This window comes from Medicago sativa, chromosome 8, assembly GCF_051527215.1.
Source record: "Medicago sativa cultivar Bolivia chromosome 8, Bolivia_mono, whole genome shotgun sequence".
Taxonomy (NCBI): domain Eukaryota; kingdom Viridiplantae; phylum Streptophyta; class Magnoliopsida; order Fabales; family Fabaceae; genus Medicago; species Medicago sativa.
The window spans coordinates 29,207,807-29,235,209 of NC_140756.1; the positions used below are offsets into that span (position 1 = coordinate 29,207,807).

At 32.2% G+C, this 27,403-nt stretch overlaps 1 protein-coding gene and 1 long non-coding RNA gene across 4 annotated transcripts; one reads left to right on the forward strand and one right to left on the reverse strand.

Moving 5' to 3' along the window:
- Positions 1–8,550: 8,550 nt before the first annotated feature.
- Positions 8,551–9,175, forward strand: LOC146898191 (uncharacterized). Its single transcript, XR_015023862.1, has 2 exons — positions 8,551–8,701; positions 8,804–9,175. It is a non-coding gene; the product is annotated as an uncharacterized LOC146898191 (long non-coding RNA).
- A 542-nt stretch (positions 9,176–9,717) lies between these two features.
- Positions 9,718–17,769, reverse strand: DRD1 (SNF2 domain-containing protein / helicase domain-containing protein). 3 transcript variants are annotated; one of them, XR_015023859.1, is made up of 8 exons: positions 17,546–17,769; positions 17,394–17,461; positions 15,063–15,541; positions 13,552–13,806; positions 12,596–12,745; positions 10,311–12,043; positions 10,161–10,221; positions 9,718–10,071 (listed from the first exon to the last, which is right to left on the reverse strand). XR_015023859.1 is itself a non-coding variant. In XM_085738528.1 (7 exons), exons 2-7 carry the CDS (start codon positions 17,440–17,442, stop codon positions 10,218–10,220), a joined length of 2,670 nt encoding a protein of 889 aa, XP_085594654.1. In that variant the 5' UTR covers positions 17,443–17,461; positions 17,546–17,769; the 3' UTR covers positions 9,718–10,217. The 3 variants fall into 3 exon arrangements, 1 of the variants encoding a protein (XP_085594654.1); XR_015023860.1 differs by having other exon boundaries at positions 9,718–10,096; XM_085738528.1 differs by having other exon boundaries at positions 9,718–10,221.
- Between the last annotated feature and the right edge of the window lie 9,634 nt (positions 17,770–27,403).

The following is a 27,403-nucleotide window of genomic DNA, read 5'->3' on the forward strand; positions in this document are numbered from 1 at the left end:
TCAATGGTGGAAATGACCTTGTGCATGGTGGAAGACTTGCATCCCCCGTGCACGATAGACTTAGACAGAAAAGTAAATATACTTTTGAAGATTGATCTTTAGGCACCTAGCAATTGCTCATAGATATCTATTTCCATTTGATAAATGGCAAATAACTATCGCTTTAAAACGGTAGTTAATTGTCATTCGTTACTTTTTAAATCGGTTAAATTGCTTTTTAAATCGGTTTAATCAATTTAAGTTCCCCAAACGGTAATTAATTGTCGTTAGGGATATATTTGGTATTTTGAGATGTTTGTGAGCAATTGATAGGTGCCTTAAGAGCAATTTCTTCTACTTTTAAATCTTGGTGATAAGTAAGACCTGAATTTTTAAACCCAAAAAAAAGGGCCTAAGCCCAAAAGTTTTACCATTTAAATGAAATGAATGCTTTTAAATTCATTTTTAAATTTCCCTCAAAAAAAATCATTTTTAAATTATTTATTCAAAAAAAAAATCATTTTTAAATTATAATTATCAAACATGAATCAATTTTTAACCTCAACTCTTTTATCAATTCTATCAAAATTTGAAACAAATGGAATAGAGATACAAAGAAGTCACCTTTTTCAAGCAAAAACTATTTTGAAACAAAATTTGTACGCTAAATCAGTAGATCTATCAACAATAAACAAATATGACAGTTTATAGATCAAATATCAACTCAATCTTGAGGATGGAAAAAAATATTTTCACAAATAAGTCTTAAAGCAAAGAAACATTGTACCCATGGTGGGTGATGATCAATGCAGTTGTAAAATATCATCTTAATAACATATCATTCATACATCTAATCTAACAATAGAACAAATCGAATATATCAAATATTGTATATTTAATTTGAAAATATAATACAATTTAGATAGATCTAACCTTTGTGCGGTATATTCCGCGCACCCTGCACCAACAAAGAGTGACCCTGCACAAACAGAGTATGATTAAATATGTATAAACGAAGAAGAGATTGTGTGAGGGAAAGAGGAAATCTAGAAAATATAAATTTAAGACTTTCGTAATGCAACTGATTTGAAAATAATTAATCAATTTGTATCGAGTACTATATGAAATTTGAAAACTAAATATACGATTTAGATAGATCTAACCTTTGTACAAAAAATTTGGCGAACCCTAGACCAGTCAAGAGTGACCCTGCTCAAACAGTGTGTGATTGAATATGTATAAACGGAGAAGAATGTGTGTGAGGAAAAGAGAAAACCTAGGGAGTATAAATACTTAAGATTCTTGTAACGCGTCTCACTAAATTTTTTTTTTTGAAGGAACATTCAAAAAGTTCGTGAATATGTTCAAATAAAAAACGACAACAAAAAATATTAAATTTAATTAAATGATTAGTGACAAATAAATATGTGTCTCGTGTAAGAATTGTATGTGTCAAAGACTTCTTTATAGACTTATTTCCAAAAGCAAAACGTTAAAAAATTGAAGTTTGAAAAAAAAAAAATAGTTAGTGTATTATAATTAATTATTTTTTGATAAGTCAAGAGCAAAATGACATCAAAAAGAATAGTGTCTAGCTAAGTTGGTACCTTACTCTAAACTGAGGGGTATAAAACTTGACTCGGTCAATCAATGTGAGTCAACCCTAACAGGTAATACATCAAAAAGAACAACATGGTGGATCCAACCCTAAACAATTATAACAAACGAACACCGTAAACGATAGAAATTATTATGATTAGTGCCCAACAGGTTTCGGTGGTGCAGAGAAAGGATTTCGTCGCACCACCAGGATAAAAGTCTACATGGTGAAGGAATTTGTTGTTGAATTTTGGAGTAAGGGGAGTGGCAGCGGAGTAGGGTTAGAGAGAGTTGAGAGAGAGAGAGAGGATCGCAGTTCCGTATTATAGTTATTCTCATTTATAATTAGTGTATTAAAATTGTTATCATTCTTATGACGAAGATATTATAAAAACACTAATTTTAACTATCTTTTCAGTCACAAATATTTGTCTCGTGTATAATTTCTATGATAAATTATAAATAGTATATTAAATATTATTTTCATTTTTATTTAGAAGACAAAAAAAATTAATCAATTGGTCAATGACAAACAATTCTTCCGTGTATGAATTGTACACTTCAAGGATACTCGTTATAGACTCGTTTAGATAAAAATAACGTGAAAATAATGAAGTCTACGAAAATTATAATTAATGTATTATAATTATCCTCTTTTTTATATCAAAGATATTGAAAAATATAAGTAATTCTGTAGTGACAAATATTTATCCATTCGATGATTTTTATAATAAATTATAATTACTATATTATAATTATTCTCAATTTTATTTAGAAGATATAAAAAAATATTATATAACTGATTATTGATAAATAGTTGTCTTGTGTGTGAATTATACGCGTCAACATCATTATTTAGTGACTCATATCTAGAAAAACAAATTTAAAATAATGACGCGTAAAAAAAATTAATTGGTAAATTATAATTGTTCTCTTATTTATGTCGAAGATATTAAAATAAACACTAATTTGTATAACCATTTAGTGTATAACCATTTAGTGACATATTTTTCCCATGTATGATTTTTATTAAAAAAATTATAATTAATATTTTATTATAATTATTCTCATTTCTACATAGAAGATACACACACAAAATTAATTGATTAGTAAAAAACAATTGTCTCGAATTACGATTGTAAATTTCAATGATACTCCAGTGACTCATTTTCAAAAAATAATATGAAAACAATGAAGCCACATACAAAAAAGAAGACAAAGTTGGAAAATGATAGTTTCTCACTTTTTAGAATGAATAAAAATGTGCAAGAGTTTTTTTTACACAAAAAAAAAAGGTTTTTTAGCTAAATGAGGTTAATATTGTCTTTGTGTTGATTATTTATTTTCTAAAGTATATAATAGATATATGGTAGACAGGTAGATACATATAGATGATTAGCAAATTATTTATCGACTAATATATTAAATAGAAGAGAGCAATGATATTAAATATTTACACATAACTCTTGCTAACCAAGAAACCAGTTGCCACCTTCCACCTTCACCTGGTTTTTCCTTCTGACGGATCGCCATTGCCTCCTTCTTAACTCGCAACAGTTTTGTGGTGGTGCTAGTTCCAGTTTTCTTGGTGATGAGTGTGATGAACGTGTGGTCCGTGTGTCGAGAACTTTTTCACGCGTCGGAGAATTTAAATGATTGATCTTGAAATGGTTGTGTTAGCTTACTTTTTCTTTGTTAAAGTGAGTTGTTGGTAGTGGATTCATTATTGTGTTGGCGATCGGGTTCCCTACCATTATGCAAAGGTTCAAATTAGTATGAAGTCGTATATGGTTAGTTCTTGCTCGTGTGCGTTACTCTTGTTTTTGTAATTTGGTTTTGGTTCCGTACACGGGCCTGTTAAATTGTGTTGGTGGTGCATGTTTATGTGTTTGTGGTTTTGGACCATTTTCGGTTGGACTGTAACACCCTTTGGATTGTTTCTATTGCTTGTCTGTTTTTTGTTGTCACTAAGTCAGATTTATGTCTTCCCAGACTGTTGTAACCTTTTATTTTAAATTAATATATCTAGGGTATGCATTTGGTTCTTCATTTGCTCCTTTTTTACAAAAAAAATTATGTAAACATAAAACAAGATGACAAGCCACATAGAACCAAACCTCTTATTTAAGAAAAACCTGTTCTAAATGAAAATTGAGCCTAAGTTGCAATGGCCAGTAAGTTGGTAGTAAGTCAATGATAAAGTGTATTCAACCGTTGCAAATAATGCACAATAAAAATACTGACTATCATCAAATCCAATGATTGAGTAAGACCTACTTTGAAATTTGTCTAATTCACATGAGTTTTGTTGTAATTATGTATGTAAAATAGTCTTTTTTATGATAAACGATTTTATGAAATGTCCCAGCAAATGTTGGAATTTTAAAACCTCTTTTTTTACCAATTTTTTAGAAAATGAGCAAGATATACCCACCGTTTAATTTTTGAACAAACCTCTGCTGCCACCAAAATTTAAGTTGTGTGTACCATGTATATATGTATGTATTTTTAAAATACGAGCTAGTTTGATTATTGATTTGGATATGGTTAACCAAAAAATTTGCACACCCATGTGTGTGGTTAGTTAGTTATGATCACACCAAGTGTAAATCAAACGACTTACACCAAATCTCAACCTTTAATTTAAATTGATCTTTCGGTTCAAATTATATCAACAAAAAAAAAACAAACTAAAACACATCCGTGGATCTTGTTCGAGAGTTTGGTACCTCAGGAATCAATTATGATTTTGGAATAGCAAAGATACTTGATACCTCAATTATTTTAGCGTGTGTTTGGATTGAGAGTTTAGGATGATAGGGCTCACTTTTATTTTATAAATTACTAACAATGTAAAATGTTTTTTTAAATTAATTAATTGTTTTTAAATTTGATCATTTATCATGTTGTTAAATCAATTTTTTAAAAATCATTTTATGATGTCTGTAATTTAAAAAAGAAAAGTAAGCATTCTCATCTCTTCCCCTCATAAATCCTCCATCCAAACACACCCTTAAGGTTGCCACCTAACAATGACTTAAAGGGGTGTTTGCCTAAATCTCAAAACAATTAGTGGTGTAGAATCTACAATACAGAATTGAGGTTTGCTTGATTATCGATGTTTTATAATATTAGGCAATTAGTGATTCCAGTTATCTCTTAGAAATTGTAAGGCTTTTCCTTTGATACAATGGCTGGTAAGTTGGTAGTAAGTTAATGATAAGTGTATTCAACCACTACAAATAATGCACAATAAAATACTGACTGACGTTGATTAGATGTTTTTACTTTGCTTCTTCTTATTGATAAAATGTTGTATTTGAACTTTGTTGTTCTTCCTTAGCACATCTTGTGCTCAAAAGAGAATCTTTACACATTTTTTTAGAGGGGTAATTTTTTAGAGAATGATAAATTAATGTTTTTGATTAATATATTTTTTATTTTAAAAGTATTATAACTAAGTATATTAAATTTGAAGAATTGATGTAAACCCTCCAACAACCCCCCGGAAAAAAAAAAATCCTCTTGCAATACAATTATTTAGTGGTGAATTTTGTATTATGAAGAAAAATGAACCCCCAATGTCTTCCTCTCTCAATGTCATTTATTTCCTCCGCTTGGTCATTCCTTTTTTTCAAACCCCTTCTCTCCCTTCCCTTCCAAACTCAAAAAAAGAAGAGAAAAAAACCTTGAATTCTGCTCTTTACCCAAACGGTTTTGCTCATTCCCAAAGTAAATGACCAAAATACTCTTATGTATGTTAACTCACGCTATGTGAGTTAACTCATATTGGTGTTAAATTTGTTGTATATTTGAGATATTTCAAAAGTTATTTTATTTTATTTTATTATAAATAAATGTTTTAATTAATTTTATTGAGAATAATTAACTTTGTTGACTTATGCATAAGAAGCTCATATTGACAGTATATGTCACGCTGGTATTTTACATGATTTGTGGAACTTCTTTTTGAATTATTCTACCTACATGATACTTATTAAAATTAAGGAAACGTTATATGCCATTAAGTGTAAAATATGAATTTGACTTGATATTGGCATATGTGTGATTCTGATTTCCTTAAAAGAGTAACCGAATCTGCTCCATCTTAAAAATAATTTCATTACTTATTATTAATATATATAATAATTTCCTTTAATGGGGGAGAAACGGTTATTCAACGGGAAAATATATTCTTTCTATATTAATAAACTCAAAAATGTGCTTTCACCGATACACACAGAAAATATTTGGTGCTTCCCTTCTTTCTTTGATTTTCCAAATATACTAGGTGTCTGAGTTACTATCTGTGTAAACTTCTCGTGTCTTGATAGCCTCGGTACGATTACCACCGAGAGGAACCTGTTGTATTCTGGGGGAGTTGCGCAATTCTGCGGATAATTCCTTAGTCCAGTGACGTAGTCACGCCTCAGGTTTATTTCACAGTTTGTTATTTTTGCAGGTTAATTATTTTCCGGTCATCCGCAACAACAAAATTTGCGTGAGTTAAGTCACGCGGAAAAATACACACTAAAACCCAGCGTGAGTTAACTCACGCTGGTTTTGTTTCATCGTATCCAATTTTTTCACACACCTTTTGGACTTGTACTATGTGATTGTACTCATTAATGAAGCCATGTGATGAGGATAATCGATTAATCAATGGCATGGTAAGTTCAGTGTTAAAAAAAAATCTAACATGTGCCTTTATATAATAAAATGAACTTGTTTTGGTATTTCATTTGAGGCTGAGCTGCCCAAAAGTTGACAAGTGTTTGCAGTGCAAGCATGCATGACATTGAAGTTGGAGGTGTCCTCTAGCATTCATTTGCATGCACGTGATCAGCATCCTTGCTGTCATATCCTTTCACAGTTTGGAGGACAGAATTGTGAAGCGAACATTTCTTAATATAATTAAAGGGAATGAAGAAATGGGAGAAGGGGAGAGCTGCAGTAGTGATCTGAGGAAGATGATTGATGAAATCAAAGAAAAAGAAGCATGGGTAAAACAAGTAATGCATAGATCAAATGGAATTATTCTCACAAAAAGACCAATCACACCGTCAGAAGAAGAGAACTTGAACCGCAGAAGTAGAAGTGCAAAGCTTAGGGTTATTCAGATGAAACAAAACCAGCGTGAGTTAACTCACGTTGGGTTTTAGTGTGTTTTTCTGCGTGACTTAAGTCACGCAGCGCAGCATGAGTTAACCCACACAAATTTAACACTAGCGTGAGTTAACATGCGTAGGGGTATTTTGGTCATTTACTTTGGGAATGAGCAAAACAATTTGGGTAAAGAGCAGAATTCAAAAACCTTAGGAATCAATTATGATTTTAGAATAGCAAAGATTCTTGACATCTCAATTCTTTTAGTGTTGCCACCGAACAATGACTTAAATTGGTGTTGGCCTAAATCTCAAAGATATTACTGGTGTAGAATCTACGTATAGAATTGAGGTTTGCTTGATTATCGATGTTTATATTATTAGGCAATTAGTGGTTTCAATTATCTCTCAGAGATTGTAAGGCTTTTTCGTTGATACAAGAACTTTTCGAACGAGATCTCGCATCGTTGATACAAGAACTTTTCGAACGAGATCTCGCATCAGCTGCTATGTGTTTTATCAATTTCTTTTAGGCTAAATTACACAAGGAGGTGTTTTTTAAATTTGAAGTTTATAACAGATATGTTTTAAGTTATTTTGGTCACACGTAATTTGACATGTTGGTGGGTCAAACGCAGTGTTTTTGTGATCTGATGTGGCTAATGTCAACTCCTTAACTACCGGATCATACAAAAAAGTAATGTCACGTCATCGTTTTTGTAACATTTGGTTAACAGATGGACTAAATTGAAACCGTTTGAAAATACGTGACCAAATAACATAAATGACCTATTTGTTACAAACTTCAAACTTAAAAGACTCATGGTGTAATTTAAACTTTCTTTTATTATATAATTTGAACCGCAAGAACAATTAAAATTAAGGGTTAAAATTTGGTATAAGTCTTTTGAATTACATAGCATCAATGGAATTTTAACTCATATAAATTAATGATCATTTGTTCTCATTATATCTTTTAAAATGGAGTGAAAATTTTGTTGGAAAAATGTTTTGAATTTTTTTTTTTTTTTTTGAGAGAAAAATGGTATGATTCTCGCTTTGGGTGCTTGAAAAATGTTTTGAATATAAACCATTATAATGAGAAATTTGGTGGCCAGGTTTTATTTTTTGTCCCTTAAAAAAAGTTTGATTTTTTGTGGCCTAAATACATGCCCACGAGATATTTTCGTTGTGATTTGAACATTGATTGTGTGTGATTTATGCTAACGTGAATAAGTGTTGTGCCATGTTCAATTTCTATGCTTTGTTGAATTTATTTTCAGTTGAGAAAATATTTCAGTTTCATTTTTTAGGAAAACCAGCCTCAAATTTAAACTTGTTACGTTAGATTGGTTTGTGTTTCAAAATCAGCTAAGATTTACAAATGAGTACACGCTTTTTGGACAAATAAGTAAGGTCTCCATGTTGATACAATATGGATTTACACAGTTCAAACACATATTTTACTTCTTCGAATTATATAATACAGAATGTGTCAATATTATGACCACCATTATGGTTAAAACCTGGTCTAATGGGGGGTTCAACACGTTTAGTTTGCTTTTCGGATTATATAATCAATCCAAAAGGTTTTGAAACAGGAATTACACACAATAATTTAATGCAAAACACATGGACTTTTGAGTTTTTAGATGATTTGGATTATATAATGTCAAATAGTATAAAATGCTTCAAATTATATAATCCAAACAAGGGTAAGAAAATTGCTTTTCTGACAATGAAAGTTTCCTATTGACACAAGTAAAATACTAAAATGCCCTCAGCGGTTGTTAACAACCGCTTTTGCAAAACGCCGGTAGTTAACTGCCGCTGGCACTCAGCGGTAGTTAACTACCGCTGAAAAATTGCTTTTTCTCTCTGTTCTCTCTCAGGCTTTCGCATACCAGCACGAATTCAGGGTGAAGAGGAACACGACGGCGTAACCGATAAACCGTCCTCTGCTTCCTCCGACTCTCGCCATTGATTGGAAGACTGATAAAAATAATCCAAACTTTCAGGTTCTACCTTCAATACCCAGTTCTTAAAATTTCAATTGAGTTTCTCTCTGTTTTATTCTTACTGCAATTTTTTCTTTTTATTGTGTTTTGACTTTTTTTCAGGTTCACGGTTTGCGTTGCAGATGGTCTTTTTTGGGAGAGCTTTTGGTTTTGAAAGATTAGGATTGATTTTCAGCTACAATTGGAATTCAAAAGCAACCTGGGTGGGTTTGGATTTTTCAGATGTTTCAACTTCAATTCAATGGGTTATATATATACCGTGTGGGAATGAAGAAAATCTGGTTGGATTAAAATTTGTAGTAGTTTGTGTTGTGTTTTCTTAATTAGCACTTGTTCCATTTCTAGTTTCGACTAGTAATTTGGAAAAAACATGCAGATTAAATAACTGAGCTAGCTTGCTCAAAAGTTGTTTATTTCCAACTTGGTGTAAAACCCCAGTTGCAGAATGAAGCATTTTCTCCTTGTCACGAAAAAGGTAGTAAACCCAAATAACCCGACATATAAATTTTGCAGAGAGAACAGAAAAGAGATTAGAGATGAGAGAGAACAGAGAAGTGTTATATATCTAGAGAATAGAGATGAGAGAGAACAGAGAGAAAAAGCAATTTTGCTGAGTGCCAGCGGCAGTTAACTACCGGCGTTTTGCAAAGCGGTTGTTAACAACCGCTGGGGGCATTTTAGTATTTTACTTGTGTCACTAGGAAACTTTCATTGTCAAAAAAGCAATTTTCCAAGGGTAAAATGAAAAATTTGGAAAGCGAGCAAGAGATGAGTAGGGTTGACAAGAAATTCTCTAATTTTAGAGCCCGTATTTAACTAGGATTGTTAAGCCCAGCCTGATAACACGAACCAGTTAGGACCTGCCCTAAACAGGTTTGGTAATCCGTTTTGACAGCTCTTGTAAAATTGCTACAGAAAAAATAAGTTTTATTTATATTTTGGTCATCAAGCTGAAATCAGAACCAAGAAAGTAGGAGGCTTTTCTTATAACTTTCTGAAGAAAGACAACCTTCATCTTAGCAACTCAACCAATATATACAGAACTTAAAACATTTTTCTGAACAGTTGAAGCAATAGCAATGTCAGAGCAGAGGATTTCTGCAACGCAAACAAGTTCAGAAAATTAAAACAGTTCACTCTACATGTCTCCATCCCAATCCCTAAACAGTTCACTGTATGTTGTGACTATCTAAGACGTAAAGACAGACAACTAATTCAGTTTGCAACTCTCTACATTGGTCTTAATCTAAATAAAAAGCTATAACAGTTCAATGTAAGTTGTGACTGCCACACTCTGATTGACTGTCATTAGTGTTCCTGCGGAAGACTTGTGAATAAGTCAGCTAAGAGCATAGTCTTTTCCGAAACTCCTAGACAAAGAAAAAGTAATCAATCCTGTTGAGTATATATGAGAACCTAGAACTAAAAAACTACAAGGACTAAATTTTGTCACATCTACCTTTAAATATTCCATCTCTATTTGATATTGAATTTAGCTTGTTTGAATGCCCACATGTTACCTGACAAATACAAATAAAACAAGAATTAGGAAAATATAAATGTCATATTTTCGTATGATATGCAAAAAGGTAAATAAAAGGGGTCTAACCTTTTATACAGAGCTTTTACGTCTTCCCCTAACAACGGGCTCTCGAGAAATAGATCACCACATTCTTTGACATCAAGTGTTTCAACTTCAAATGCACGGTCACCACAATATTCATTCCATTCAAACCACATTTTTGAGATTAACTCCTTCTTGAAACAAGTATGGTGATCTTCCTCTTCTGGAGAATCAGCAGCTATCAAACGATACACAAAGACTTTCTTTTTCTGTCCTGGCCGAAAAGCACGACCAATAGCTTGACGAGTAACAGATGGGTTGAGATGAACATCCAAGATGATGACACGGGATGCCCCAACCAATGAAATCCCTTCGCCACATGCTTTGATTGAGCCAAAAAATATTTTTGCCTCAGGTGAATTGTTAAACTTCTCCATTGAAAACTCTCTTTGTTCAGCGGAAGATTCTCCTGAAATCACGAAGATTTCTTTTCCGAGACTCCAACCCTTCCACTTCATGGCTAACCTTTCCAAATATTTCAAAGGCAATAGATATTGACTGAACACCAGAAGTTTTTCCCCAGCTGATTCACATAGGTTCAGCATATTGCGAAAGAACTTTGATTTGACTCCATCTCTCATATCAAGGTCTGCTATAAAATCATCCATGATATGATCAGATATGGAATTTTCATCACATTTCTCTGCAATTGGCTTCAACTTTGGGTGCAGATACACTGCACTGCCTACAGAAGAAAATTTGAACTTTCTAATATACATCTTCTTTGCTTTCTCAACTTCAATCTTCTGCCTGGGCGTAAGTTTGAGCACCACAGTGAAATCTACCAGGCCAGGAAGCTCGTCAAGAAAATCGCCTTTGTAGTAGTGAAGAACTTTACTGGTCATCTCACGCAAATCATGAATTACAGCAACTTTCCTTTTAAAATCTGGGTCCTTCTGTAATGTATTCTCAACCAAATCGTCAAAGCGTTTCACGCTAGGTATATGGACCCTAGCCTGAATGCGTCGGACGATAGGCTTAGATGTTTCCATCTTTAAAAACTTCGGCCTCACAAGATTGAGAACATTGAAAACCTCCCTAACATGATTTTGATAAAGAGTTCCAGACAATACAACTTTCCTAGGTGTTTGTACTTTGGCAAGGGACTGTACCATATCTGTATTCTCATTTCTTGGAGTGTGTCCCTCATCTAAAATGAGAATTGAGGGAACTTTAAGCAATATCTCTTGGCATGATATTGATGCATTGTTATTACTATTATCACACACAATGGAAGAAAACTGTTTGTATCCTAAGAAAAGGATACTTTTGTTATTCATCCATTGTTTTAACACCTCCAGTTGCTGAGATCTGCTGTCAGCCTTCACAGTGTATAGATCATAGAGCGGTATATCTTCCACTTGCCACGTTTGAAACTCTTTCTTCCAAGTCGACAATATTCCCTTGGGAAGCACCACTAGAGGTCGAGCATTGGGATACTTTCCTAGAAAACTTTGCATGAAACTGATAATCATGAAAGTCTTTCCCGATCCTGGAGCATGAGCCAGGATGCATCCCCCGGGATGGTCTCCCACCAAGTTTCTGACGAGAAAGTTGAATCCTTCAACTTGGTGCGGTTTCATTTGATTAGCATGCCGAGGATGGGCTGATATGTCAGTTACCAAGAAATCTTCTTCAGCAATCTTCACTCCAAACGCATCCACTTTTTCTTTGGCTTTCGACGAATCGGACATATAAGTCCTGGTGCTCCTTTTAACCTTCAACAAAATTGATACGGTAATAAATAACAATAAATCAGTTGTACACATTTGCTAGCCCCAACTACAAGTATCACAAATATTAGTCCAGAACATATATAATGAGAATCATGAAGAAACTGCTTTTCAAAGCAATTAACCCAGGCCATAATATGTCCTAATGTGCTATTATATTATTTTGGTTGGGTAAGACTAAGAGGTTCCTGAATGTTTTACAAAACTGAATCAAATCAGATAAAACCACCACTTTTCCCACAACAGAGGAGATTATTTAACACAACAAGTATCTAAATTCTAACTGTTTCACTCTTCATATTATTATGCCTTGTTGAAATATTCAACCTATGCATCTAATTTTAAGACACATACTTTAAAACTCAACTCATGCATTTGCGATGTTCTTAGAAGATTTATGACCAAAAAAACATTCATGCATAGGCAAACTATGCATCTAACTTTAAGACACATACTTTAAAACTCAACGCATGCATTTGCGATGTTCTTAGAAGATTTATGACCAAAAAAGCATTCGTGCATAGACAAGTGTCTAACCTTGTATTGAAACTCAAATATGGTTTCAATTCCTCTATCAATAACCCCACAAACACGACAAACATATCCAAGATCGTCTTTTAGAACAAAAGAGTGATCGCAGTCAGCATCTTCTTCCTCTTCTTCGGGCGGAGGATCTGCAGAAACATCCTAGTAGGAGTGCAATTAAACTAAATTAATCCCAAAAGAACTCTAAGAGATACTATGATGAGTAAAATTCAAAGTTTAAAAAAAAAAAAAAGATCAATAAGATAGAGAACAATGATAAAAAAGCAAAGAACAGCAAATGCAAATTCACATATCTCAGGTTTTAGTAATAGAAACAACACTCCAAATGCTCTTAGAGTTAAATTACCAAGATATGTATACAAGCTATTTTCTTGAGCAGAGAACAAAAGCTTACTAACAATGTAAAATTTGACAGAAGCTTTACAATTAACATGCATATAACAAGCATAACAGAGAGAAAGAAAGGCTGAATGAAAGAGCAAAATAATCAAACATCATAATTCAGAAGATTGCAAGACATAAAATCACATGCAATATGCATTATATTAACTACAGTATGATCACCAGCATATATACCTACATATACCCTATACTAATAAAGCTTATTGAAATACAGACCATTTTCAGTGAACACTAACAAAATTAAGTAGTCCGCTTTATAAATCAAAAGATATTCATGTTAATTAGTAACAACTCCATCGAAAGAAGGAATCGGTGTCACAATTCTTTATATATCAATTCATACCCCCACAAAATAGCCCATTTTTCCATTTCCCCCTTATCTGAACAAGGAAGATGAGTTGTCTCAGAATCCTTAAAAGATAACTATTAAGGAAGTACTGCAGATGACATATTATGAAACAATGACCCAAACGAGTAGGGGAAAAATCTACTTGACAAAGATAGTTGTTATAATTGAAAAGTCAAATAAAAAAATGTAACCGCACTTTAGAAGTTTCTATTGCCATTGACATCTCCCTCCAAATATCCTCTAGCCCGTCATCTTCAGCATCAACCACATTATCATCTTCCTCTTGTACACCAAGATAAACACCTTTATCTTTCCTTGGGTTATCTTTAGGAGGCAGTTTTTTTTCAAATTTTTTATCCGCGCTTTCTCCATAGTATGCATTAGGAGGCAGACTTGTTTCAAATTTTAGATCTGAACTTTCTCCATTGTAAGCATTGGGAGGATGATATCCCTGTAAAGAATTGTTGCAAGAGAATAGGAAAGGATGTTAGTGAAACAACAATAATAATATTCCTTTTCCCATTTTGGGGTCGGCTAGATACAAGAACAATAACAAAGCCTTTTCCCACTACGTGGGGTCTGCTAGATAGAATGAAAAATAAAAAAATACCTTAATGCTCTGCGTCAATGAAACAAATTGCATTGTAAAAGAAAGACATGAATCTTCTCAAGAAAAGCAGCTATGAATTTTAATCCTGATACACAAAATCTTACAAAGGAATCTACTTTTATGAGCATCTAACGATCCCTATGGAAAAAGTTCATCAATATGTTCTGAAAATTAAATGGAAACCTTGTATATTGTTCGTCTTTCAACAACTATGGCATGTTCCATAGCATCTGATAGAACCCCGAGATTTGAAAGTAACACTGTATTTATTTAACATGAGCTCAAAGCTCTTAAAAAGATGAAAAACAGAAAATTGAAAGGATTAACTAGAGTTCAGAGAACTCCTACCAGAGCTAAGCTCCTAGACCAGAGAGAACTTCTCTCCTAAACAACTCTTAGCAACTTTCTGAATGCCTTACCTCTAGACTAGACTCCCCCCTCTTTTATAACTGAAATTCTCTTCTTAATGACTAACCTTCTAGGCTTCCTTCTCTTCAGTAACTGCACTTCTGCCTAAATTCCAATAATTATTATGACTGTTTGTATTCCCACAGCTTCTACTGGCTTCTAGAAGCTGTGCTTGTGTGGATTGGGCCCAACAATTGGGCCAACACATGTACAGGAACTCAGGGTTCTGTCAGCATCATAGGAGTAAAGAAAAAAAAGGAAGGTGGAAATAACATGGCATTTAAATAAATATAAATCCAAACATACATTATTTTATTTTTCATTTTCAACTTTATAATTTACATAAATACAAAGCAACAAGGTACCAGAAATTGTATATTGTAATGGAAGATTCAAGTTTAGCAAAACAGTAAATGATTTTGGAACTGGGACACTTAAGACAAAAGGTGCAACATTTAGGTTAAGAAAAAAAACAATCAAGAAAAAGATAAAAATTCAAGACGGGTCAATTGTGAATTTAAAAAACTCTTGTGCCACAAATGATAAAATGAAATACATTAGTTCAGTCAAATGACCCCAGAAGGGATATACAACCCAAATAAAGGTATATTTTTAAGGATTACAAAAGCAGGGCAAGGCACATTCCAAAAAATTATATACTCCAAAAATAAAAGCAGGGCAAAGCTTACAATCATTTTTAATGCAGGAGACTGCCGTTTTGGCAAAACAACTTCATGATACGCATGAAAAGACTTCTGATCCCTATCATCCTCCTCGTCTGAATCAATTATAACAACAGGGCATGGTGCCGCAGGAACATCCTTTTCTCTTTTTGGTGCCCTAACATCCCTTTGAATTTGTTCCTCATCCAAATCTATGACATTTTGATCTGAGTGGTGACTTTTTTCATCCTGATCTGTCACCACTTTCAAGAATCGATCAATAAGGGTAGGATATTTAGCAAAGTAGGGGCCTAACACTTGCATTTTTCGGGTTATAAGGGCATCAATATCCTTTGTCACACTACCATATTCTCCACCCTCTAAACTATTTAAAACTTCTGTGATTGCATACGGATTACTGTAATCAACAACCTTAGCTTGTGCTGAACATGGCAAACCATCACTTGATAACTTAAGTTTTTTGCATCCTTCCTCAGACGAAATACCTGGAGAAAATGAAATGGATTAGAATTGACATGATACAAATGCCCATTAAGGCATATTTTGCTTCAGATAAACTAAAAAACTAAACAATTAGAAATCCATTAATAAGTACATATATTTATTAATGGAATAGGTGACATAAACGATACTTATAAACTAAAGGCATCTCTTTCAAGTGTTATATATTGAATGGGAATATTGTGCAACTCCACATGTTCCAACATGTGCATCTGTGCATTCATCCTAAGGAAGCTAATTACAAGTACAAACAAGAGAAAATATTCTAAAGGCTTATATAATTCAATTGGACTAAAACTTAAACATGACGCTACCAAGGACAACACCGGTTTTCAACTCCATTCAGCAGCTCGTCAATCCATATAAACGGTTCAATAAATAAATAAAAAATAAAGGGGTTTGAACCCACCATTTTTTGTGTTTTTAGCAGGAAGGTCAGGATATGGGAACAATTAGGTCCCCACAGAATCAAATCAAAGTGGTATACACTCAAAGCCAACATTTCATAACACAGGATTCTCAGCCCCTCCCCCTCCAATTCAAGCACTGGAGGAATTTTAATGTCATTTTTTTCCTTTAATTCTAAATTTTTTAAATTAGTGAATACATGTTTGTTTATAATAAAAAAATTATCCAGTCATTCAGTTCCCATTTCCCCTCTAAAACCCTCCGTCTAAACAAGTGGATTGCTTCGTGCATATTCTTTCACTTCTCAGCCTAGAAAGTGAAAAACCCTCGGTTCACCTGAAACCGACTTGAGTCATTTTGTCATTGGAGGAACATTACTACTACCTCCAACCAGTGAACGGTCGTGCATGTAAAAAGGAGTGGACTGAAAGGTCAGGCAGTAACAAAAAGGGTTCCCAACACATTTCCAAAAAAAAAGGGTTGCGCATACAATTAACACATAACTAAATATAGGCAATTTTTCTTACCAAAACATAGACCGTATAACATTATGATAATAATATAAAAGGCCTGTTTGGATTGGCTTACTTGAGTATATCTACTGGCATAAGTTTTGAGGCTGTTTGGGAGAACTTTTGAAAACAGGTTATGACATTTTCATAAGCTTTTTCCGGTTTATATTCATAATTTTTCTGGGATAACTTATGAAAACAGCTTATAGCATACTCCCACCAGTCCCAAATATAAGCAACAAACAAACATTTTCTAGATTCATTGAATAACTAATGTATCTGGTCTGTCATATAGACCAAATACATCGGTTAATCAATGAACCTAAAAAGTGAAATATTGCTTATAATTGAGACCGAAGGGAGTAAACAAAAACAATGTAACTTCATTTTATCATTTGCTATAAAAAAAAGGTTATGTAAGCATATACATAAGCGCTTGTGCTATAAACTGCAAATAAGGTGTTCATCAAAACAGGGCCAAACATAATCTTTTCAAGAAAGAAAAAAAATTAAATACAACAACAACCATGCCTTATCCACTAAGTGGTCTTGACTACATGGATCAAACGACGCTATTATGTTATATCATATACCATATTTTAATCCAACTCATTTACGGTAAAAAAAATGAAATCACATAAAAAAAATATGGGTCCAACATGCATGAACACTGGCGATTCAACTCAAAAGCTCAAACCCATAATCAATTTACATTAAAAGGAAAAAGTTGATTTTCATGAAAAGAAAAAAAAAAACAATTAAAATTTACAACACCATTAACAAATAGATGAAAATAAAAACAAAAATTCAGCTGGAAAAAAAAAACAATGATGATCAATAGTTAAGCTACATTTCAAGTAAAAAAAATAAAAATTAAAATCAAAATTGTGAGAGAAGAAAATGAAGAATGATATACCATCTGGAGCTGAGTGTTTAGCTGGTAACAACTGAACCGATGAATCCATTGATGACACTATGCGAAAACTGCAAAATCATAGAAATTCGATAGAATGAGAAATTAAATGATAAATGGTTGATTTTAGGTTTAGAAGAGAGAATGCATGTTACCGATTGTGAAGGAGAAGAGTGAAATTAGGGTTTGAGAATTGAAAGCGAGTGAAGATTTTGGTTTTTTTTCCCTTCTTCTTTGGAAATGGTAGTGGTTAAGTATGTGTTTGGATTCACGTCCAAATGGCTTAAATGTGCGTTTCTAATGAAAAACGTGATTCCATAATTTTTTCATGTTGTTTGGATGATACAAAGCAAAGCAATTCTGCCATCCAAACTCGATTCTAGTTGAAGCCCAAAATCATAGCTTTTATACATCTTTTCACTATTGTCTTTATTGTCCTTATTAAATAAATAAATAAATAAATAAAGGAAACAAGTGATCTACATATATACATGTTAAAACCCATTTTAGTAATTTACATATCTAAAAGCAATTTTGACACAAAATAATCAAAGAACATCTTTCATACAAATCACTTTTGTAGCTAAGGTATTCAAACATAAATCACTTTAAAATCAACTCACTTTTAACTAAAATCAATTGTACAAAATCAATTCAATAAAAATTAATTTTTGCCACCGTAGAATCAAACACACGCTAAATAGTGTTGAGTTTGTTGGAGGAGGAGTGATTGTGTGTGATGGAGTTAGGTACCGTTTTGGGCCGGCTTTTTTTTTCAGCTTCTCTACATTTTTAAGTAGAAGCTAGGCCAGACACAATATCAATAAAGTACCTTCGAAAAAAGTACTTTTTTCTCTAAAAAAAATACTTTTTTTAGAATGCATAAAATTGAATGGAATGAGCTTTGACCAAAAGTTGTTGAATGCTACTTCAAAAAACTACTTCTCGACAATTTATTTCACAAGCACATCTCTTCAACTCACGCTGACAACTTTTTCTTTTATTTTTTAATATTATATTTCAATTTATTTTTTTCTTCCATTTTATTTTTTTTTATTTTTTTGATCCGGTCAATTTTATTTTATTTTTGAAGGAAAGTCCATTTAATTTTACTATCTTTTTTTTAAAAGGAATTTTATTATCTTTTTTATCACTTATATATTTAATTTCAATATCATTTAATCATCACAACCTCATAAATATTTTTATTTCCATTCTTCAACCTCGCAAATATATACACACACACATTAGCGTTTAGAGTAATACTTTATGTCTGTCTGTCGGTTTTTTTGTTACGTTAATGCGTATAATTTATTTTTAGTGTTGATGCATATAATTATTTTTATAAAATTTTGATTTCAATTAAAAGTACAAGTATAGATGCCTAAAAAAATTATACTTATATATAGTTTGCACCTTTATATTGTAACAAACTATGCATATCTTTTTCTTATTCAAAAAAACTTAAACATATCTTTTTCAATGACACCAACAATGTAACAAATATAATATCATACAACAAAAATTCTTATCTTTTTGAATGCCACCAAAAATATGGTATTCTTATAACGAAATTTGTTATAGAGTATAATTGGAAAAGAAAAAACCAACTATTTTGATATTATTTATGTTATTATTTGAGTCTCCTTAAATTATTTCTCATATTCAAATATTTAACAAGTCATTTATATGATGATACAAATTTGTATTCATGTTACACAAAATAAACGTCATTGAGTAAATATAGTATTTGTAAATAAAATATCTTTTAAATTTTAAACATTTTTTCCCTTCAAAAAATATTTTAAACATTTTTTTATTTAGTATATTAATTCATAATACATTCAAAGTTTTGTCCTCGTGAGCTTAGCTCAGTTGATAGGGGTAACGCATAAATATATACAAGGTCTGGGGTTCAAACCCCGGAAACCAAAACCTCAAAAAAAAAATCAAAGTTTTGTACAATAGTTTGTCAAACAACTTTTAACTTAAAAATAGCTTTACAACTAAAAATAAATAAATAAAGAAACCAAGCAGTTTTAGCTTCTTTCTTAAAGACCTTTATTTTAACTTTGTTTTAAAGTAGTTTTTACACCGTAAAAAAGCCCCGCAAAACGGTTCCTTAGTGTGGAAGTTAGTGTAGGAGTGATTGAAGCATGGGTTTGATTGGTGTTTTCTTATTGATGTGTTTGTGATGATTGATTGTCTCTAGAATAATCTATATTTTGTTAGATAATGATCGGGAAATTAGTCACTTTAGTCCCTAAATAGGAAATGAGTAGTCACTTTAGTCCCCGAATGCAGAGAAATTGCAAAACAGTCCTTGAATGTAGACTCTGTTGGTCAATTTCAGGGACTAAAGTGACAAACGGAGTCTACATTCAGGGACTAAATTAATCGACGGAGTCTGCATTCAAGGACTAAATTGACTAACAGAGTCTACATTCAAGGACTATTTTGCAATTTTTCTGCATTCAGGGACTAAGTGATGACTCCTTTCCTATTCAGGGACTAAAGTGACTAATCTCCAGATAACGATCTTGCTATTATTGAAGATGACGGTTGGAGTAGGTGTGATGCGGTGAAGTGCAGTTGAATGTGGTTGTAGCGGGTGGCGAAATGGCGCCATTTTGCCTAAATTCTTAATCTGGCAGGAAAGATTGTACATGTATCATTTCAACAAACGTAAATCTATTTGATATTCTCTATTTTTCGCTAACCAGAGTCGTAAGCAAAATGGGTGTGTTAAATAATATGGAAAAAACAATTTTGCGAGTTAAAGATCAATCATAAAGGTTTCGAAAATGACGACAATTGTGTCTGCAAGGGTTTTGAGACAAGAGGAAGCCCTTCTCAGCCATAGCACAAAGAAATGATGACAACTCTACATATAGAGACATACTAATGAAGTAACATGAGATATATTGCTAAGGAAGTTGAAGAACCATTGATGTATCTCAATGTGGAAGATATGCAAGAGGTGAAAGCAATTGATAACGTCTTACATGTCAGTCTCTGGGCGAAATATTTGACATTTGGTCGATGTCATTCAAAAACAATGGTGGTGACTGTTTTGGCTATAAAAAAATTATGTTTTGAGTTTTGGAGAACAAGTTTCAACGTAGTTGGACAAAGAACAAAAAATTCAAATCATTGGTATGCATGATGGTTGATTCTTAACAACTAGGACAACTGTAATCATCCAATGTTTAAAGGTTTGTAGATGATTGCATATCATTATCTGATCATTCAACAATGGAGTCCATTATTTCTATTTAGCCCAAAGTTTATCGTAAGGCGACAGTTTGGTTTGTATCCCTGGGCTACCTATTGAGCTTTATAATAATATATTTTCTTGAGGCGAATATATATTATTATGGGGACTTTTCCTCAATATGGATAGGTTAACATTTATTCACTCTAGGGCAAGTTTGCTTGTGTTTGTGTGGAGCGCAACTTGGAGAAGTCATTGTCAACTTATATTACTATTAGAGTTTATCCTCTTTATCTTGAATATCAAGGGCTTCATTATGTATGCTTATAGTGTGAAAAATGTTGTCATAAATTGAGCAATGTAGAGACATGTTAAGAGGAGGCTAGAACGCAACAAGTGAAAGAAAATGAATGTGCAAATATAGATAATGAGGTGATAGAGTCAACACAACCACAAAATGCAGGATTTGAATAGAGTTGTAAAGAGGGAGTGTCAAGCCTTGATCTACTCAAGGAACCAGCCACAACATAAGATCACGCCAACTTCAGGCAATGGATGATTGTTCAACTTAACTCAAGGAGAAAATCTCACAAATAATGACAATGCGATAACAATATAAAAAAAAAATCATGTGGCAATTCCAGCAAATCATGCTACATAAAAAACAAAATAAATAATATTAATCATGTATAGTTACATGAAAATAATGGTGTACAAGAGAAATAGCAAAAAAAAAACATACCCTTCCCACTAAAGGAAAAAAGATAACCCTTCCCCTAAAGGTCTGTTTGGTTCGGGGTAGATGAAGGGGGGAGAATATTTTTAATTAGGCGTAAATATCTTTTTGGTTCCTTATCTTTATTTTAGGGTTCATATTGGTCCCATATTTAAAAAAGATGCAGATATGTCCTTTAATTTGTTTATTTGGTACCACATTAGTCATTTTCATCCATCAAAGATTAGCGACGCTATCTTTTGACTCTTTTGGCCTGACTTTTTTCTTTTAAAATTATCATCAACTTTCAATACAAACAACACACACACACACACACACACACACACACACACACACACATATATATATATATAACAAATAGATAAGAGTATATTCAAATATTAAAATAAAAGTGTAACAAACATGATATGAGTATATATATATGTGTGTGTGTGTGTGTGTGTGTGTGTGTGTGTGTGTGTCGAGTTTTTTTCCTTTATCCTTTAAAAAGTTTAACAAACAAGATGAGTATATTTATACTTACTTTTTCGTTATTTCAATTATACCCTTAAACAACATTTTCTATAATAAAGATTGTTGTTGGTGTCATTAAAAAAAATAAGAACTTAGATTATATTTTTTTGTTATATTGTTGGTATCATTGAAGTAGATAATCATAGTTAGTTTGATTTGTTATAATTTGAAAGCAAAAAACATTTATATTTTTACTTTTAATCAAAATCAAAATTTCATAAAAAAACACCATTCATAATTTTCAAACGTTGGTGCAATAAAAAAAATCGGAAAGCTAGGAACGTGAGTGTCCGTCTTTTCTTTAATACATATACTAAACATAATATATATATATATATATAAATCTAAAGTTGGCAATTTTTAATGAGAAGGCTCTATTAGAGGAAAGAAAAAAAATTAATTATGACTTTTTGTTCTCAAACAACACTAGTAAAACATGAAATTGAACACACAATTGAAAGAAAAACTTATTAGACCAACTTCTAGATATATGATTGTTAATCAAGTAAGAGGCGTCTTATTGTATTGGAATATAATTTTTTTACATACCAACATCAAACCAAATACAAGGTCGTGTTGAGTTTTACATGCAGAAATCGTTTCTCACCACGTAAACACTAAAAATTGGTTATACATATTAATTATTTGCAGGCTCCAATTCAACTTTGACTCCACTTAGAGTAGTTGGAGGAGGAGGAGCTATTTGATTCTAATCGTCGTCACACCCACAAGTGATGGCTGATCACCAATAACAACAATAGTAGTTTATCCATCACCGAGCTTCTGAATGAAGAGAATATGATATCTCTTTTGACATATATATTTGAGGTGTTAATAACACTTTGTTGCAATTTAATCAAAGAAATTACAGTCGATGGAGATATATTCTCAACATTACAAAAACGGACAATAGAAGAAAGCATAACCCAGAAGATGTAGAAATAAAAACCAACAATGATAATTTCGATTAGATCAAGCTCAAATTGATTATCCATGAACTTAGATTTGTTGGCTCGCCCGTGGATCTAGATAAGATGAAACAAATAAAGATTAAAAGGCGAAAACAAGCCAAGCAATATAGATGCAATCAATTTAAAATAAAATCAACAAAACAAATGAGTAAAATCAAGGCACAAAATTGATGTATCTACCTCTCCGATATATATTGTTGTTGATAGAACTCTGACCTAGCCGTCGGGTGTTTTCTGCGGAATGAATGATCTAGGTTTTACGATGGAATGAGTTGTCCATATATAGAGATATGAATCTCTATAATGGGCCTTAACCACCTTGGCTATGTGGTCGGATAGTGGGCTTCGCTATACTCGAATATTGGGCCTATAGTCTTTTAGTGGCATGCGTCAAGCTAATGACCTAACCTTATGATAGTTCAAATCCTTCAATCATTAGAAATGTAACACCCCAACTTTAAACAGTGGTAATGTATATTATCTCAAAATGAAAAATGGAAGCACATAATATATGTGTGAAAGGTAGTAAAGTCAAAAGCAAAATAGAAGAATTTAAGTTAAGGAAAGATGGATCACAAGAAAATGATACATATGGATGGTTTTGAAGAATTAAAATTATAGTAACAAGTTACGGTTTGTTAAAATAAAATATGATTGGGAACCAAATTATAGTGATAATGGATATCATCTCAGCTTTATAAGCCATGAATTTAAACGTGTAGCTATCTTATAGGAACATCAAGGCATTAGGCAGAAACTTAATATGAGGGAAACAATGAATTGGTAAAAAAGGTGTCTATCATGGAGAAAGAGTGATAGAAATTGTCCCGTTGGCATGTTAGTGGTTTGAATAAGTGGAAAATTAGTTTGAACCATGCTATTTAATAGGAGTAATTAGTTTCATGGTTATAGAAACAAAAGGGTACTTAAGGACTAAGGCTTGCTAAAAACCAATGACGTGTGATACATTTGCAACACACAAAAGAATAACAACGATTTTGACTTAGTCAAAATTGACATGGCTACTTCCCATCTAAGACTAATACAACTAATTCCAAAAGTTATAAATAAAATAACTATTATCACATCAGAATTTAAATAAAAAGGGAATTAATATAAGATTTATTCATCAAATATCTAATCAAACAAATAATGACTAAATTATTATTGTTTCATCAAATTGATTATTAAATAGAAGAAATTAATAAAATTATAAAAACAATGTGTAGAAAATATGGGGGTGTTACAACTCCAATTTCCATTTTAAGAATGTGGGGCTTTTATCCAATATGGACATCACCACGGTGGTTGCAACCAATTATGAACGCCATTGTCACTTGTAACGCCTCCGCTTGATGGACATGCAACACTCGAGGCTGGTGAGGGCTGGGAGTGGTCCAACTTCCGGAAGCTTTTAGGAAAAATTGAATCACATCAGAATGAGAGGAATCTTGAAGCCGTGTAGGTATGAGACTGCATGGTTGAAGGAATGCTTATAAGAATTGTTTGGTTCTACCTATATCAACAAGATGAATCTTGTTTTCGGCAACCCATTCTATAAGAACTCCACATTTCAGCATACTGGACTTGGAATAATTTTGGGATGGACGACCCTCTGAGAAGTTTCCTGGAAACCGTGCGAGTGAGAACAAAACACGCTGAAAAGATTCATTTTGGTTTGTGGGGTCGGTCGACAATCCTGAAAGCAATATGAGATGTTACATCACTTACTATGTATGTATTTATGAACGGATATGTACACCACATATATAGAAGTAAGGTCAACATAATTTCAAAGCTTAAATGCATTTTTTCATTTGCAAACATGATTTTAACGTCATAATAATTTTAATTTGTTTTTTTACCAACACCAAACATATTACAATTACACCATATGCATTCGCCACACCATTTAACCGCTCATTTACATAAACACCAATTTATAATCTCTATAAGAGTAAATCACCAATTCACACATTTAATCACCAATTTCCATAATCACCACCTCATTTAATCACCAATTTACATAAACACCAATTTATAATTACCACCACATTTAGACACAAATATACACAAAAGTACCCACATTAAATCATGTATATGCACACCTCCATATTGGAGAAATAAACATTGTAGTTTAAAAGTGTCCTTACCTCGCGGCGATTTATTACACTAAGCAAACTTGCATTATGCAAGCATAATCCGTCTCTCACTCGACAAGTTCTTCAATCCGGCTATAACTTTCAACCTTTAATTATAAAGATTCACTCTTACTCAAATTATTATTAGAACTATTCTTTTAGGGGTGATTCTCAAAACTATTGTTCACTACTATTCAATCATTTATCTACTACACCTAGTTTGTCTCCCCCAAACTATCTAAGCACATACATGTTTTCAAAATCATAGATGTTAACATTCCTTTTAAAAATCTCAACTCTCATTAAAAAAAATTCAAATAAGTTTAACACTTAAAAAAAAATCTTGACTTCCAAAAGGTTTTAAACTCATACTAAACATAACAAATAACCCCCAGGTCTAATGATACAAAATACAGTAACTCACTTCAATTATCAAAGTTCAACCCTAAAATATTTTCTAGAAAAAATTCGTTGCAACCTTTGTTTTTGCAATAATTTCCATAACTTTTGAACACCAAAAAAAAAATACTTACAACATAATATATCATCCATATAAAATCTTGTCATCTATAATAGTTGCCAAAAGGTTTGACAATCTCAAACCCTAAAGAGTCTAAATAAAGTTTCTCAAAAGTTCGACAATATTTAAAAGGTGTAATTTATACTTCTTTTCTTTATTTCCTAAAACTTCAAGAATTAAACCATTCATAATTATTAAAACTACAACTCATAGAGTTTTCTTGAATTCTAAAAAAATTCAAATTCAATACATAAAAACAAAGCCATTTCGGCCACTTTAACCAAAAAAACAAAGGGAAATTTCACTTTGAAAAGGTAAATAAAAGGATCTCAATATTAAATAATTAGTATGAAATTAAACAACGGTATAAAAGATACATAATATTTATTTAGAATAACGTCATTTTATCAAGACTTGTTGTTTAAATTTCCCATGAACTCCACATCATATACTCCATCCAATTTCAAATACTAAAATAAATGTTTTCCTCAATTTAAAAAAAAAATCATAATTTTTTTTTTAAAAATAAACTAAAATCTTTTTCTCTCAGTCTCATTCACACTTTTTCCTTATTTATTCTTCCATGATATCCTTCATGTTCTTCTATGTTGTTCAATTTTCTTATTTTTGTTTTTCAGTTAATCTATCTTTTAACTCCTTGCAAATAATCCATGAAGGATTCATGCGAGGATGTAAAATATATAATACTTAGAATAGTTAAGAATTAGTAAGTTAGTAGGTAAGTTGATTTTTTTTCTTCAAACAAATGAAGTTTTTTTTTAATGGTACAGAGAAGTTGAAAGATAAGATATAAAAGATTTACAAACCATGCACAAATGCACATAAGGCTACCTCAAAAATGCAGTCTTCTTTCAAGCTAGATAATTCTCTAATCAGAAAATTTAATTATTCAAAGTTATTTATCGTCTCCTCATCCAAAAGAGGACTATTTAAAAGCTTTATAAGAATAACATCAGAACTCCGCAGTTAAGCGTATTTGGGCGAGAGTAGTACTAGGATGGGAGACCTCCTAGGAAGTCCTTGTGTTGCACCTCTCCCACCCTTTTTTGTCATCGTGAGCTTAGCTCAGTTGGTAGGGACAATGCATAATATATGCAAGGTTCGGGGTTCAAACCCCGACCACCACCAAAAAAATAATAACAAAAATATCAACTTACTAACTAACTCTTATTAACTAATTCCTAAATACTATAAATATCATATATTTCATACCCTTATAGATAATGATTTGTTCTTGAGTGAAAGTAGACATAGTAAAATCTACTTTACTCTTAAGTCCCCAGCTAAATGGATATACTCTTGAGTAACACTATCTTTTGCTTTCCTAACTAACTCCAATGCATAACCATACATACTTAGCAACCGTTCGATAATAGCGGGTTGATAAACTTGACATGCATGTTAATGATGCAGATTGTGCAAACTTTCTCGTCAGTGTCTACCTATAATTTTATTCATTCAACAAAAGTAGATTATATTATGCATACTTTCATTAAGAAGAAAGTGAAAAGATGATTCAGCCAAAGACAAAAACAGAAAATGGAATAACATAAAAGAAAGAGGGGAGGATGTTCATAAAAGAAGACGAAGATGATGGGAGAGTGTGGACGAGACAATATTATGACATTGAATTCATCTTGATAACTAAATTATTATAAAGGACTTATGTCTCGTACATCATATAATTTACACTGATTTTAAAACTCCCTGAACGACAAATACATGATGAATTTTGCATATAGCTATGGAAGTATAGAACTACACTGCCATTCTACTATATCAGCTATTATAAACTTCATAAATGACTATTTTGTCACCATATAACAAATCAATATTTTTAAAACAAAACTTAAATAAGGAGGAAACTGTTAAAATATGATGTTGATCACCCAACAAC

Bases quoted from the DNA above. Each gene is read 5' to 3' on its own strand.
- DRD1 (XM_085738528.1), bottom strand. From the start codon at position 17,442: ATGGATTCATCGGTTCAGTTGTTACCAGCTAAACACTCAGCTCCAGAT. The intron at 15,542-17,393 runs GTATATCATTCT...CATTTTCTCCAG, and splicing joins TAAACACTCAGCTCCAGATG to GTATTTCGTCTGAGGAAGGA. The intron at 12,044-12,595 runs GTTAGACACTTG...ATTTTGTTGAAG, and splicing joins TATTTGAGTTTCAATACAAG to GTTAAAAGGAGCACCAGGAC.